At 33.8% G+C, this 17,500-nt stretch overlaps 1 protein-coding gene across 1 annotated transcript in view; it reads right to left on the reverse strand.

The window, feature by feature from the left end:
• The window catches only part of LOC122629393, a 63,158-nt gene that overhangs the window by 33,579 nt on the left and 12,079 nt on the right, over nt 1-17,500 (reverse strand). Inside the window, exon 3 of the mRNA XM_043812777.1 lies at nt 5,421-5,554. Within this exon, the coding sequence (XP_043668712.1) occupies nt 5,421-5,484 (64 nt within the window). The 5' untranslated portion in view covers nt 5,485-5,554. The remainder of the gene's footprint in view (nt 1-5,420; nt 5,555-17,500) is intronic.

Raw genomic sequence — 17,500 nt, forward strand, 5'->3', positions numbered from 1 at the left:
TATAAATACGTTATTGTCATCGCGTAGATCTAATCCCGTATATGAGCGTTAATCTTAGGCAAATTTTCATTTCTAAATATCGTCTTTATAGTTTAGACGAAATGTTAAAAATTAAAAATATTTCCGAATCCAGGATCGAAGGGTAATCCACTCGAATGAAAGAAGAAAAATCGTGATGAGATGAAACTACTTAAAGACACTTCCGTACGGTCGAGATAAGCCACGGTTTAGTTTGCCAGCAGCAGCCAGTTGGTAGCCAAGCAGTATTGGGAGCTAGCAACACTAGCAGCAGCAGTAGTAACAGCAACAGCAACAGCAACAGCAGCCAGCCAGTCAGGCAGTCAGCTGGTTAGTTAACAGGTCAGCCAGAACCAACCGGTCAGAACCAGCCAACCAGCCAACCAGCCAGCTAGCCAGCCAACCAACCAACCCAACCAACCAACCAACAAACCAGACAGCCAGTCAGCTCTAGCAAAGCAAGCCAAAAGTAAGAGCGCACCGAATCAGGTAAAAACGAGCCGAATTGGCAGAGCTCGAAAAGGCTCTCGAAACATCTGCCAAAAGACTGAGAAGGGAAGAGAAGTGAACGGGAACGCGAAAAACACACGTGGAGAAAGACACACAGAGAAAGAGAAAGAAAGAGAGAGAGAGAGATAGAAAGAGAGAGAGAGAGAGTTACATGCCGGTTCTGCTTTTACACCGTCGCAAAACCGCGTGCAATTTCCTTAATGACCTCGCGCGTGTGTACTGCTAAGTCGCGAGAAAGAAACGGGTTTGACCAAAAGGAGGGTGACTAGAATGGCAACAACGATGATGACGACGACAATGACAATGACGACGACGATACGACGAATGACGATAGTTTATCTTTAAAAATAATACGAGATAATGAGAAAGATACAGAGAAGAAATGATGAAAAAAAAAAGAGTACATTCAAACTAGTTAACAAGATATATTAATATTTCATTAAACGAATAGTCATTTATATATATATATATATATATATATATATATATATATGTACGTATACGTATTATATGCGTATATGCGTATGCGTATGCGTATGCGTATGTCTACTTCAAATCAAAAATTTATATTGTAATTAAAGAAAATCCCGTAACGGATGAAACTTTAGATGAAAGTTACTAATTAAAGGAACTTCGAATAATATCCAATCTCTTTCGAGATTATTTTAGAATTCCAAATTTAAAAGATTTTACGAAAGTATAATAAATTTTAAAAGAGATTATATTCGGTTTTTTGGAAACGTACATACACGAACACACACACACAGTATACAAAAAGAAAGAGAGAGAGAGAGAGAGAAACATACGCAAACATGTACGCGCTTATATCATCATGATTCAAAATGAAATGAGGCATACTCGAAAATTGATCGCGTTTTATAATAATTATTTAAAGATTCATATTTACAATCAAAAGAGCAATCTCATTTTTGGAATACATGGAGATCACATTGGCGATTCTGCTCGGTAGTTAAAAGAACTAAACGAATATAGGCCATGAATTCTTTCTATCGAAATGAACCATTTTTTTTTTTTTCACTCATCTTCGTTCATCCGATTTAAAACATAGTCCCAAACCTTCCCCTTCGCCTTTCCCTATTGTCAACATTTTATATCCCATCCTCCAATCTTCCCTCCGATCCTCTTTTTCGATGGTAATACTGTATTTTACTCGATCCGCATAGAAAACGATTTCGTACCGTCGACGCGAATAGAACTCATAGATTTGGCAAAAAATAGGTTAATGTAACGGGCCGAAAAGGTAGAGCGTATATTAACGTGTAATTAACGATGGTTTTACGATCGTTCGATCGGCACGAGCTTGCTTGCTATGCACATAATAAACGATATTATAGTAATTATATATAAGAGAAAGAGAGAGAGAGAGAGAGAGAGAGAGAGAGAGAGAGAGAGAGAGAGAGAGAGAGAGAGAGAGAGAGAGAGAAAGACACACACACACACAGAGGAGGGGAGAGAGAGAGAGAGAGACAACAAACAAAAATATATAAAACAATTATTTTCATCGTAACATAGAGTAAAATTTACAAAGAATATTTTAAAACAAATAATTCATACGTTAATTAATTTCTTATCCGAAAGAAATAAAAAAGAAATTTGAAAGAAAATAAAAGATCTTATTTTTCCTCTCTCTCTCTCTCTCTCTCTCTCTCTCTGTCTCTCTCTCTCTCTCTAGCAGCTCATTAAAAACATTACGAGATAATTTCGATAACGAGGAAGAAAAGCAATCCGTGAGAATTTAACGAAAGAGAAAAGATTTTCTTTCAGGCGAAAAAGAAAAAAGGAGAGATGGATAAATAAAATAAAAGAGAAAAAAGAATAGGAAAAAATAATTTTGTGAACGCGACGAATCGAAAAAAAAAAAAAGAAATGAAAGAAATTGCGTTCTTAATCTTACCCTTACTCTCTTTCTCTCTCTTTCTCCCTCTCCTTTTTTCTTCCCCTTCATCTTTATTTTAATGGCTCACAAAAAACAGGTAAAGTGTATTTTTCGTAAAACGAAAACTACGATGGGTATCCATCCTCTTGCTACGTGCACGAAGTAAGATTTCCTTTTGTGGAGATTAAAAGTGCGAGAGAGTTTCGACTCCCCTCTTCTTTTTTTTTCTTTTCATTTCTTTTTTTTTTTTTTTTCTTTGCGACGAACTTGATATTCGTGAGAAACACCTAAGTTCTCCTTACTTTTCTTGATTCTATCCCACATTCATATATTTTTCATTTTTTTTTTTTTTCGTTTCTTTAACTTCTCCTTCTCCCTTGCCTACCTCCCACTTTCACCCTCAACCCTCACCCTTATCCTTATTCTTATCCTCTTCTTTTCTTATTCTCGAAGTAACCTTATGCTAAAATAAACTTTACGACCAAAGTGTTTTAAAGAGGGTGTATGAAAAAATCAACGAATTTTGCTCATTCATTTAATGAAAGAGTAAACGTTTTATACGTAGCTGTACGCGAACGTTGATTCGTAATTCTCTACCGCGAACTAGAGTTACGACTTGTAGAATACGTTGGGGAGCAAAGGTCACGCGGTATAATTACGCTGCTGAATAAAGAGAAAAACAAATGAATCTTTCTCTTTCTCTTCTACATCCCCTAGAAAGAAAGAGAAAGAGAGAGAAGGAAGAAAAAAAATAAAAGAAGAAAACGGAAAAAGAGTGGTCGTTCTAATTGTACGCATTTGTTGGCTCGCTTGGGAAGAAATAAAGAAAAGGAAACTTCCTGAAATAAATATTGTTACGGGGGTTTGTGTTTTCCACGAGAGCTTTAATCGCTAAGGGAAAGAAAGAAAAAGAGAGAGAGAAAGAGAGAGAGAGAGAGAGAGAGAGAGAGAGAGAGAGAGAGAGAGAGAGAGAGAGAGAGAGAGAGAGAGAAGGGAGGACGATCAATTTGTCGGTCGGTGATCCATCGACTTCAAAAAGTACGTTCATTAAAGCACGTTCGTTGAAAATTTCATACGTTGAAAATTTCATACGAACGTGAAATCGCCTTTGATTAAATTGATATCGTTTTAAAGTAATAAAAACCGATATTTATACAAGCTACCGAAGAATATTCAACTGGAAATTTCTCTGAACGGATAGACGAATGAAAACAAAATAAAATGAAACAAGAAGAACGGGAAACGAGGGAAAAATGAAAAATGAAAAATAAAAATCATGACTTGGTGTTCGTAAAATAAAAAACGAAATTATCTTTTTATATAGATACACATATATGTGTATACATATATATATATGTACATATATATATATATATATATATATATATATATATATACATATATAAAAGACGACACTAAAGAAAGATGAAGAGGCAAGAAAATACATATATATATATATACATATATATATACATACATACACACATACATACTCACGAGAAGGCGTGGAACGAGCCACCACTCGATAAATGGGAACTGGCGCACTGGACGCCATCTTTCCTCTTCGTAAAATGAGAGGCGTCGTCGTGTGTATGTACGTCGGAGCACCTATTACACACGTACACAAGTACACACACGTACATACGTAGTATACACACATATATACTTCAGACACCTCACATATACACGGAATACGTTTGTGTGCTCGGTCACGGATATATCGTTTGACGATGACGTGTCCGTGCGACATATCATCGAGAACCAACACTCACACTATCGCATAACGCACCACACGATATCATATAATATTATACGGGTTGGACGCATTAGAAAAATTTGCAACCGAAAAAGTTCGATTAAAGATTACTCAAAGTGCGATCGTATCGATAAAGATATATATCTATATGATATATTTAGATGTGTGTTTGTGTATGTGTGTGTGTGATGTATATATATATATATATACATCACATATATATACATCATATATATATATATATATATATCACAGACGTGAATTTACATACACGATGTAAATTTAACTTTCGAGTAATGATCGACTCAGATCTCTGGTTATTCTAGTTCGGTACTAAGCCGATTTGTGTATATTAGCATACTTTATACATATAACAGCAGGTTTGTGGTTGGTTGCGTGCATTTATCAATGTACTTTGACGAATACATACATACATACATACATACATACATACATACATACATACATACATACATACATACATACATACATACATACATACATACATACATACATACATGCCAAAGGGACAAACGGACGTAAAAAGAAAGAGAGAGAAAGAGAGAAAACAAATAAATATTCGTTCGGAGACTTACAAACGAAACAAAATTCCGTAATGAAATAAATCACGTAAATTCTCTACATATAAATGTATGTATGTAAACACGAAAAAATATTGTTACTGTGTCCTCTGTTGTTATCATTTCCGAGAAAAGGAAAAAGAAAGAAAGAGAGAGAGACAAAGATATATATCTATACACAGTAACACGAGAAAGTAAACATCAATGTCCTCTGCGTATCTATAGATTTTTGATTCTTTGAATATCGAATAGGTTTCAGTATGTACTGATCGTTCGAACGTAGCACACATTAAACGCGAGTTTCTCGAGCTCGTGGATAATAACGGCGATAAGGACGAATACGATCGTTAGTTTTTTAACAACGTTATCGTAGATCACGCGTACACACAGGATGGTCGGTCAGTTTCAATGAATCCATCGAAATACCCAATGAAAAATTATCCAAGGTAAAAAGAAAAGAAAAAAAAATTATTTCTAAACGTTTCTTCTCATTTATGTAATTCATATATAATTCGTATAATTCGTCTCATCTAGCACTTCGTAACGTAATTTTCATACCTTCAATTAATATCGTTCGATAACACGCATACACGTGTATGCTCGAAATGAATAAAATTGATTTTAATGAGAGGATAATTAGAAAAAGAAAGAGACTTACCTTTGTGCGGAGCAGGTGGGGCCCTTCTCGGGGTGTCGTCCGCAGAGGGTGTTCGTTCCCTCATGCTTTTCCACGGCTCCCCTTGGAGCCACCATTTAGGCGAATCTGTACGACGACGATGACGTTATACCATTCTGAAAATATAATCGACAATGGTATATTAATATTAGCGATTTAAACTCGACTGCGACTTTTATTCGATCGGATGATAGTGGACAGCGTATAACAAAAAAGAAATTATTTCTAACGGTATATATATATATATATATATATATATATATATATATATCTTGTCGTCGGCTCGTTAGCTCTCTCACCTAAGCGATCTACTAATGTACGTACTACGCCGTTATTCTAGTCTAATAACACGATCCGTTAACGTTTTTGCTTTCTTTTTTCGACGATGTACTCCTTTCAATATGAAGCTCATAATTATTAAAACAGTTTATTAGGATTAATATTAATCTTACAACAAACAAATTAATTATATATATATATATAAGTTTTAAATTATATATTAACTCTCCATAATGTAGCTTTCGACAAATTTATATACATGCACATAAATGCGTATTTGCGAAATTTATACGTTTGATTTTATTTCGTCGACGAAAACAAAAAAAAGATGAAGGAGAAGAAGAAGAAGAAGAAGAAGAAGAAGAAGAAGAATAACGACAGAAGAAAAAGAAAAAAAAAACCTGTAGGGATATATCGTAAACATTGAACTCTCAATTTCGTCGACACACCAAGGAAATAGAGAAAATTCCTACGGTCGTGGAACTCTTGGACGTGTAGGTATTTAAATCTCTTAAAGCTCTCTTTCTCAGAGTCTCTTTCGTATCGAATAGTAGGTATAGTATAGTGTATAGTGTAGAGTAGTTGGACGAACGGAGACAGAATATGAGAGAAAACGTTCGTTGCGAGCGTTGCCTTTGGCGTTGAACCAAGCCACGAATTGCACCGAGAGACAGAAAGACAGACAGAGAGAGATAGAGAGAGATAGAGAGAGAGAAAGAGAGAGAAAGAGAGAGCCTACGGCTGTTTTCGAAGCAACGTAACGTGCCAATGAGAATGTTCGCCGTTGGCGCAATTGCTTCGGCCATCAATTTCCGTATCTGTGCTCGATTAACGTTATTTAACCTATCGTGATTAACGTGAAAAAATCTTTTTTCTTTTTCTTAACAGTTGACCGAGAGATTCGTTCATGAGAGAGTTAGTAGCTACTAGCCCTTCCTCCTTGATTCTCTCTCTACATGGAATTTCAAACACGTTCCTGAATTTCGACGAGTTAAGTAAGTATCGTCATCAAAAAACCCATCAAAATTTCAAACCCGAATTTAATATACATTGCTTCGTATTGATATATGTATATTTCATCGCTTATATTATATGTATAAGTCTATACGAATATATATATATATCTCTCTCTCTCTCTCTCTCTCTCCCTCTTCTATCTCTTTTCTATCTCTTTTTCTCTGTGCTGTTCAAACGATAAAGAAGAATATTTCCAATTAAGAAATAAAAAATATGTTCGATTTATACGTATTTAAGATTTATACGTTCGACGAAGGCGAACGTTAATAATCGTTAACGTCTAACTCTTCTGACTTTGCAACACCGATATATATCCCGTAAAAGGAAACGTTGTACTTAATCACGAACTTGCCTCGTAACTAGTTACCATCGTGGAACCTTCCAAAAAACTGGAAAAACTAATCGTAAGTAAGTGAAACTTGTGCGTAGAAGCACAATACAAAATGTTACAAGTCCAAAACTATTCCGTCGTATTATATCATTGAAGACGTTAACAACTCTTGTCAATGTCAACGAATTAGATATTAGATCAATCGTAGCGTCGATGAAACCGCTTTAATGTTTTGTTTTTCTTTTTTCTTCTTTTCTTTTCTTTCTTTCTTCTTCCCGTCGATCGTCAATCGTCTCGTCAAATTCGATCGAGTATCTATAAACTAATATATATAAACTTTGGTCGGAATTGGATAGATACATTGAAACCAATTGTGTCGTCAACGTTGGTGTTTAGATTCTTTTATTTTTTTCATTCTTTATTTTTTATTTCTTCGCTCTTCAACCCATCCCTCATCAACATCAACCCCGACGACCTAACAATCATCGTACGACGTCAAATTCGATCGACGATCGATAGATAATATAAAACTTTTCGTAGTAACATTTGTATGAATTTTTTAATAAAGGAACAAGGAGAAAGAGAGAGAGAGAGAGAGAGAGAGAGAGAGGAGGGAGAAAAGAAATAAATTGATTAAAAAAGAAATAAGAAAAAAGGAAAAGAAACGGTTTAGCGATCGGTCGTTTATACAACGACGAATGAGAGTTACTGTTTATCCTCGAGCGATCGTATCGTCGCGTGAGCGACTTTCGTGGTGCGAAATCCGGTTGAGAATCACTGTTCGTTCCTACACCAACGTTCGAGGGCGATGCAGGAGAAGAGAAGGCCTACGCGGCGGACCTCGAACCACGGCTGACTCTATATCGTCATTCTGATCTGCGCATCAGTATGCGTGTACGATGCGTATGCGCGCGTGTATACACGCGCGCGCACTTACACACAGTACAGATATACACATATACAAATCATATATATATATATATATACGTGTATGTATGTACATACGTATGTATGAATGTTGTATGGATGGATGTGTACATACGTATATGCAGTCACGAGCTCTTTCAAAGCCAGTGTACACAACTTCATCATGAATCCGTGTGTGCGTGAAAGGCTTCGTAAGTTTCGTGCGGCTCTCCAGCTCACGGTACTGTTACTCGGTTATGCGAACGAAGAGAGAGACAGACAGACAGACAGATAGCACAGCCTTCGCGATAACCTTTTTTGTAGCGAGCAACTCGTGAGCACGTGTGAAACGAGGGGAAAAAAAAAAAGAAAAGAAATGAAAAGAAAAGAGAAAGAAAAGGAAGAAAGAAAAAAAAACTCAGTCGCTACGAATTTTGTGCGCGAGTCTTTTCCTTTCTGTAACAAACACTGATGCTTAAAAAATTACTATTATTTATTTATTTATTTATTTATTTATTTATTTATTTATCTACGTTCTTTTCTTTTTCTTCCTTTTTTTTAAATTGAGATTAAATCGTTCGTAATAAGCGTTAGTCGGTAAACATATGGGATCTGTTGAAATTACGAGAAAGGAAATTTTCTTGTTAGATATTATCTTAGAAAGAAGAAAGGAGGATCTAACGATTGTCACGACTCTACCGACAATGTAAAGGATATTTACGTACACATAGCTATGTATATCAGCGTAGAAAGTAAAAGAGACACTATATGGATAGAAACCATAGTTCGTGCTCATTGTTGGAATTCCTTGTTTCGAGATAAGGAACGATAGGAAGGGAACGAAAACAAAAATACAATTTTCCTGTTTACGATTGTAGAATATTTTACGAAGGAAAAATTTATGAAGCAAAATTGTTTTTTGTTAGATAAAAGTTACATTAGATAATATTGTACAAAGTACGCGTTTACAACGCTATTCACAAACACGCATTTCTCCCTACTTTTCGACACTTTTCCATCAAGTATTCTTATTCGTTATAAAGGGTCGCTCAAAAGTTCCTAAGTGACTTTTTAAAAATCAATTTAACACTAAGTACTTTTCCGAGACTTTTGACTATTTTCTCCAGATTATTAAACCACAAGCTTAAACACTAACGAAAAAGACTAAGAAGACTAAAAAAAAAAAAAAAAAATATCGAAAAGACAAAATTTTATCGATTTTTCATAATAACCCAAAAACTCGGCCATATTTTTAACGTTGTAAGTTAATCTTGCATAAATTAGAATAAAAAAAAACTGATAAAAATGGACTAATTTTAAAGTATATACTTAAAAAAAAATGTGTGTATGTATGTGTGTGGGTGCATTGCACTTAGATAGATAGTTGACGATTGTAAAAATTAGAACGTGAGCGATGTTTTATAATGCATGTTTTGACTTTTACACGTGTGAGAAAAGATAGGTATACATATATATATATATAGACGTGTGTGGGAAATAAAAAGGAAATCCGAGCAGACAGGAACGATTTGCCACAGTTTCGCTTTTGTACCAACGCGTTTTCAGAGTGCTTCCTCTCGCTATCACTGTCGATTCGTGTTTTATTCGCGAATTTTCGTCCGAGAGCGTTACCACGTACCTACGCCTTCCAGTAATACTTCAACACGACCAAAAGCTGGATGTTGTCGAACGCTTTGATCTTTCGCATCTGGCAGAGGCAAAAGCTTGATTTCGAAAATCTAGCCGAATCTCGTATCGCAAACAAATCTACAAAGTCGGTGGGTAACAAGCTCAACATTTTTTGTCTCCTCCTCCTCCTCCTTTTTCTTTTTTCTCTTCTTTTTCCTTATCTTTTCTTCACATAGACACAAATTTTTCCGTCAATTTTCTTTCCTTTTATTTTTCTTCTTCGTCTTTTTTTTTTTTTACGATCAACTCGTAAATCAATAACTTTTTAACTATAAATATATACAACCAACTTGATTTTTTCAGATAGTAATAAAATTCCTAAAGCTTGCAATTCTACGATCTGAATGAGAAAAAAAAAGTCTTATAAGATTCGGAAAATAATTAATTCTTTAACTCACGATAGGAACATTTGGTACTCATCTTATACATAATATCCGATTTAACAAATTTCGTAAAAAAGAAAAAAAAAAAAAGAATCATCCACTCGTTGCAATCTTTGTGATAATCGATCATATTTCGTATTGATCGTTGATAATTAACTTTCCTTGGATTAATCGTAAGTAGAAGAGGATACGTGACCGGATATTACAACAGATCGATAAGTATTACTTATAAAAGAATTATAAGAACTTATAGAAGAACTTATAGAAGAATTATACGAATTATACGATCGAACAAAAACCGGATGAATTTTAACGAGGCCCTTTCTCCGTGATAGAACTAGAAATAGAGATTACAGACTCTTGGAGGTTTCGAACTACCGAATAAATACAATTTTCGAAACGAACCTTTCACGATGTACGTCCGTATACGATTTCGGGGCAGCGCGCTCGTGGAACTTAAAATATCGAGCTGCACACAGACGATGGCGCCGGAACTCGTGGAACGTGTGTAAACGACTAAACGTGTATAGGTACGGTGTGTCTATGTACACGTAGCAGCAAACCACATACACACAAAGAGACATACATGCGAGTCATATCCGTGAGTAGAGGCATATCGGGGAGAGAGTGAGAGAGAGAAAGAGAGAGAGAGAGAGAGAGAGAACCTGGAAATAGAAGCTTAGGCGTATTCAGGTTAGCTTTACACCCTCCAAGTAAAGGCTAGGAATTTCCAGCAGGTAAAAAAGAAAATAAAAAAAAAAAAAAGAAAAGAAAGAAAAAAGAAAAAAAAGTAGAAATTCTAGTCCATCTTGAATTTCGAACTTTCGAAGACGACAAGGCATCCATCCTTTTCACGTTTCTCTTTACTCGATGGAAATAACAGTTTAAAAATCAGTTGGAACAAGTTCGATTTGTTTTCTCTCTTAAAACGAGAATCTCACAATACCTAGATACATACATACATATATGTATGCACTTCGATAACGTCGCTCGAAGATATTTTAATGGCTACCATCAATGGTAATACTTAATGTACATAAATACATATATACATACATGGGTAATACATGGGTATACGTATAAGTGTATTCATAGAGAAAGAATTCTTATTAACGCGTTTGCCGATCAATTCTAATCAATTTTATCGTGAAAATATTAATAAGAAATATAGATGAGTGGATTGTGGTAATATTATCGATTCGTATTAACTTTGTTTCTTTTCTTTTTTCTTCTCTTTTTCGAGGATGAGTATTCTTTTTCTTTATCTTTCTTCGATCATCTTCCTCATATAAAATTAATTATCCGTAGAAAACAAAATAAAAGAAAAGAAAAAATAATGAATTACATACGACATTTACGACGTCATTCGACGGGAAACATAACAAACAAATACAAATTTTTTCATAATTCGGTTAAAGGTCAACGATTCATGCGGAGCGTTCCTTCCCCCCTGTGTCATAGATCTAGCCTTCTTTGATCTAGTTAAATGATTAGATAAACGCGATGCGTTCCGTTTTTATAGTCATATCTTTCATTTTAATTTGGATTGTCCTGAGAAAAATGTGTATTTTTATCGTAGAATAATGAAACGAAAGAGAAATTAAACGATTCAACTAAACAATACATACATACATACATATATACAATATTGAACATATAAGCGCAATACATATACATATATATATATATATATATATATATATATTGACTGGATCATTGCAAAACAAGTTGTTAGACCATATGCAGTTAACGCTTTTAGCATTGAACGCGCCTTTGTTGTCCTGCGCTGAAATGGACTGTTCGTAAACAAGGAATCGATAATAGCGTAAGAGAGAGAAAGAGAGGGGAGAAAGAGGGACAGAGAAAGAAAAAGAGAGAGAGAGAGAGTGAGAGAAGAGGGTTGGTGGAGGGTAAAGAGAAGAGAAAGGGGATAGTACTGGCAGTAGTAGTAGTAATAGGAGGGAAACAAAGGTGACACGAGGAATACAATTGAACGAAAGTTTCTCTCGTGTTAGTCGTATCTATGGATGCTCGATTTCGTTCTCTTTTCTCGTACAAACTTCTTATATAAAAAGTATTTACCGAAGGCAACTATTCCGCGTTTCATTAGAGTAGGAAATAGCAAAACAACGAATGACTATTACGGTATTATTATACGGAGACTTTTAACGAGCGACTTTAATAGTCTAAGAGAAAAATTTCATCCAGTCTGAAACATTCGAAAAATTTGTGCGAAGAATAAACAAAAAAAAGAAAGGAAAGAAATTCTTTTCGTTTCTTTCCTTTCCTCCGTTCTATTTCTCCCACTTACCCATTACCATCACCCTTTCTATCCACATTTTATTTTCACACTTTTCACTTTCATTTCATCGATTCATCGTTACATTTTATACGAGGTTGTAAGTACTTACACTTTATTTTTCCAACGTAAATACATTTTTTTTTGGGACGAGATTGCGATCAATGTAATCAAAGTGTTATCTATCTATCTTTCTCTCTCTCTCTCTCTCTCTCTCTCTCTCTCTCTCTCTCTCTCTCTCTCTCTCTCTCCCTCTCTCTCTTTCTCTGTCTCTGTCTCTCTTTGGTAAATACATCATTAAAGAAGCATCATGAAAGCTTGAGCGCGATAGTGCGAATCAAGAAGCGTCTATTTTTAAACAAAACGCCACGTCGAGAGACCTCGTAGGAGAGGCTCTTTGTTTTATAGACATGGAAAGGAAGCCTTACGTGCAAACGTGGCATGAATGGAAGCCATCGTCGATGTCTGCCTCGGATCATCGCACCGAAGTCGACGTCTGTCTGCAGTCTAGGAACATTAAAAAAAAAAAAAGAAAGAGAAAAAGAAAGAGAAAAGAAAAAAGAATGTGAGAGCTTTCGAAACATCGTTAATTACCAAACTCAACGCACACCCCTAATGCAACTCAATATATATATATATATATATATATATATATATATATATATTGTAAAAATGATCATACTGCGTTTTAATAATCATCACTTATTCCTAACTTTTCGCAATTCGTCACGTTTGTAAATCCAAAAAGATATTATTATTATTGTATTTATAATTGTAGAAAAAAATGAATTGTCAATTAAATTCGTATATTAAATATTTATAAACACGTATATATATATATATATAATACGCAACGTGACGTAATTTTTTCTTTAAACATGAAGCATAAATTAAATTATTATTATTAAATCTGATTTAGATCGGTAAGTTAAGAAAGCATTGAATGAACGAATTCAATGATAGATCTATGGACGATAACGAGGACTTAACGAAATCTTTCTATTATGAATAATGATTTCTCGATAGTTTTGTTAAAAAGGATTTTCGTATAAAATCGTTTATCGTTTGCTATTTTGGAAACTAACCAAAATCTAGTTGGCAACGTTGAACTCATTTAATGAATCTAATCTCTTTCTCTCTTTCACTTTTGCCTTCTTACTTTAATGATTTGAGTTTGAACTCGAATGTAATACTTAAGATTGGATATTTTAAAAAGTATAAAAATAAGGATGAAAATATACACAGTAGATGGTTAAGTATAATGTATATATATTATACTTATATATGTATATATATATATATATATATATATATATATATATAAAATATTTAATCATCTACTGTGTATATTTTCATCCTTATTTTTTTATATATATACCATTATATAATATATATATATATATATATAGAGAGAGAGAGAGACAGAGAGACATAAGTGGTATATAGAAAGAGAAAGAAAAACAGTTAGGAAAATAAGGTTTGACGACATTTACCAAGGAAAGTATGGTCTAAGAAAATTTGCGAAGTTCGCAGCAAAAGAAGGTTCTTTCCTGACACGCGGGGATCGTCGCAAACATGGCACGGATATTCTGCTTACTCGTCAGTCAGGGCAAAATGTTATCTTTCAAAGCGTTGCTCTCGCCATAACGAGGCTTCCTCGTCACGCAACGAAAGTACGCCACGTATGTAACATATACATACATATATAACATATTCCAATGTATACACATATATACATATATACATACATGTTGTATCCACAATAATTCGTTATGCGCTTTCCGCTTCGCGACCGTAGATATATACACGTTGATGAAGCATTTCAGAATCGATAAAACGATCGTTTTGAGTGAGATGATGTGTGTACATGCATAGAAGAAGAAAAAAAAAGGAAGGAAAATAATTGGACGTATAATCGAAAAAATTTCGATGATTAGCTAGAGTTCGATCGTACATAGATTTATCGAAAAAAATTCTCGACGAATGTTTATTGGCTTTCAAAGACGAATGGTTTTATCTGGAAAGAATTAAAAAAAAAATCTCATTGATAACGTCGATGGAGATTACATTGTCAATGAAATATTAATGAACAATATCGAGATATTATCTTTTACGTGTATGTATGTATATATGTGTATATAATATATATATATATATATGCATATATATGTATCAGGATAAAATTAATTATTCCACGTATCCAATAATAATTTCGATGGTCATAATTCATTCAATCGGATCTAGTTTCCTGAATATAAAATAATCTAAGATGACAAAAAAAAGCATTCGTCATATCGTCAGCATAATTTAAACAAAAAAAAAATGATAATCAAAATGATATAAAAATGGATTATCGTTATCTTTCAGGTTATAATAATATTTCAACGATACGCACGAGGATAGTTTCACACCTGCCGCTAGCTAACGTGTTCCGATGATCATTCGATCGTATAGATGTATGTATGTATGTACATACGTATCTATCTACGTACCCGTCTAAGGTTTCAGTCACCGGACAAGGTCGCAGGAATGCGACATAGTGAAAACATGATTAATGCGCTTCGCCTTCTAGTTGCGATGATTAATACCGATATACATATTCGTTGACGTTTACGACGTGCAAGCGGAATTTGGAAAAGGTACTGAAGGGATGGAGTCACGTAAACATACTGCATCATACCTGAATACGTACACACGTAATAGGTATGTACATATTTATATAGATGTATTATATATATAGATGTATTATATATATATATATATGTATGTATGTATGTATGTATGTATCTGTGTATATACGATGGTATTAAGTTTTCGATGGGCATAAATCACGATGATGCTCGTAAAGGGTGGACTTTCAAAAAGATATACCTCTTGAAAAGGAAATACACATTTACACGATTGTGAACATATTACAGATCACGTTTCCGGCATTACGAATTACGAATAACTATTTATGTAGATATCGTGAGGATAATAATCATCAGAAATATACGAAGAAATTTTATTGTTAGTCGAGAAAGTATGCTCACGAAGTACTTCGATTTTCCAACTTATACGTTCCTATTTTTACATACCAGATTTAATACGACTCGATCGAAATGATCGAAATAAAAAACTTTTATTTACCAAGTTTTATTTTCAATTACTATCTTCACTTTTAATCATTCCGTTTTCTCTCCCTTTATTTTCTTTTTTCTTTTTTCTTTTTTTTTTAACTTATGTATGAATTATATTTTATACTTTAATATGCTAGAATTAGTATCACACATGGTTAATGTCCTAACGTTAATACACATGTAATAGCCGCGAAACGAAATCCTTATGCAAAAGGTAGATTATTATTATTTTTCTCGGTCACTTAACAAAATTATTACTAAGTTATACCTACTTTTAGACACGAAGATAATAACGTTTGAGAATGAGAGAAAGAGTGAGAGAGAGAGAGAGAGAGAGAGAGAGAGAGAGAGAGAGAGAGAGAGAGAGAGTGAGAAGCAGAACCCCTTTTTAAATTATTTTTAGATCTTTTTCATCCGAATTCTTTTTATATCTATTAATTTAAATTTTATATATCTACATACACAATTTTTATTTTATCAAAATATTTTTACACACACACACACACACACACACACACACACATCATCATCATCATCATCATCAGATATTACGATAAAAATACTTCACTCTGCATGCTCCTGTAAAGTATCTCTATAAATAGTAAATATATAAAAATATAAATCGATCGAACCTCATAAAAAAGTCAAAAAAAAAAAAATAATAATAAAAAGAAAGATATTTTTTTCTTCTTTCATCGAGGAAAATGTTTTTTAAAGTTAAAAAAGATTTAAAAAAAAAAAAAAATAGATAAATACGAAGAAAGGAAGGAAGAATTAGTATCTGTCGAAGGTATAAGACAAAAACTTGCGGATGTGTGGAAAAAGGCGATACAAAAGGAGCCAGACGAGAATAGTAGTAGTAGTATAGTAATAGTAGTAGAGTAGTAGTAGTAGTAGTAGTAGTAGTGTAGTAGTTGCTCGTTTCGCGATGCGGCTCGCATGCATCACGAAGGAGATTATAACGGGGCGTTGCACTTCGGTATAAAGTGCTGCCCCGCGTATATATACATCCTCTCTTCGGTTTTACCCCTCTTCTTCCCTCTCCCTTCCCTCTATTCTCCCTCTTCGTTCCATTCGTCTCATGATTTCATAACGACCATTCTCTTTCTTCCTTCCTTTCTTTCTTTCTTTCTTTTTCTTTTTTTCCCTCTCTCTTCCCTCCCTCTCACCCTCCTCTTCAACATTTATCGATTTTACGATCTAGTCTACGGCTTAATATTATAGTGTCGATTCGTTGTAAATCACATATTCATTTAAATAACAATTTAATCCTATTTATTAATTATACTCTTGTGTGTATGTATGTATGTATGTATGTATGTATGTGTGTGTGTGTTTCTTCTATTTACTCGCCCACTATTATTTGTTAAAATGTAGATGTTTTCGTTGAGTAAATTTTATTTTATAATATAAATCATTCGAGTATCGTTATTAACGACAATTTTCACAGATTATATATATATATATATATATATATATATATATATATCAAACGATGTCAATTATGGGGTTAATAAGTTTAGATAGGATCGGAAAGAGATATAAGAAAAAGTTCGTCCTATGGGAAAATAAATGCAATTGAGATTTCTTGATTAATCATAATGATGTATGTATATATTAGTAAGTTTTTGTTGATCGCTTAGGAATCTTAGAATTCTTTGTTTTTTCTCTTTCTTTCCTTTTCCACGAATATGATTGATAATATGAAAATCAAATTAGATTCGGCCGATAAATTCGATCGAATTAATCCCAATCGTTGCATTAGCGTATCCAATCGCTTTGATACGGATTGCTTACGTTCTGATAGATTATCTAATCCTAATTGTGTAATGGGAGAAAAAAAAGATATACATATATATGTAGTGGAAGAAAGAAAAAAAATTCTACATAATTAATTATAAAAATAACTAACGTGACGTTGAATATATATTTCGTGTGGAAAATTAGCGTCACGTGAATAGAATGCAAAACAGTTTATAAGATAAGAATTATTGTAAGAAAAATCAACGATTGATCATTCTTTTATCTTTTCTATTCTT

The sequence above is a fragment of the Vespula pensylvanica genome, chromosome 5 (assembly GCF_014466175.1).
Source record: "Vespula pensylvanica isolate Volc-1 chromosome 5, ASM1446617v1, whole genome shotgun sequence".
Lineage (NCBI taxonomy): Eukaryota > Metazoa > Arthropoda > Insecta > Hymenoptera > Vespidae > Vespula > Vespula pensylvanica.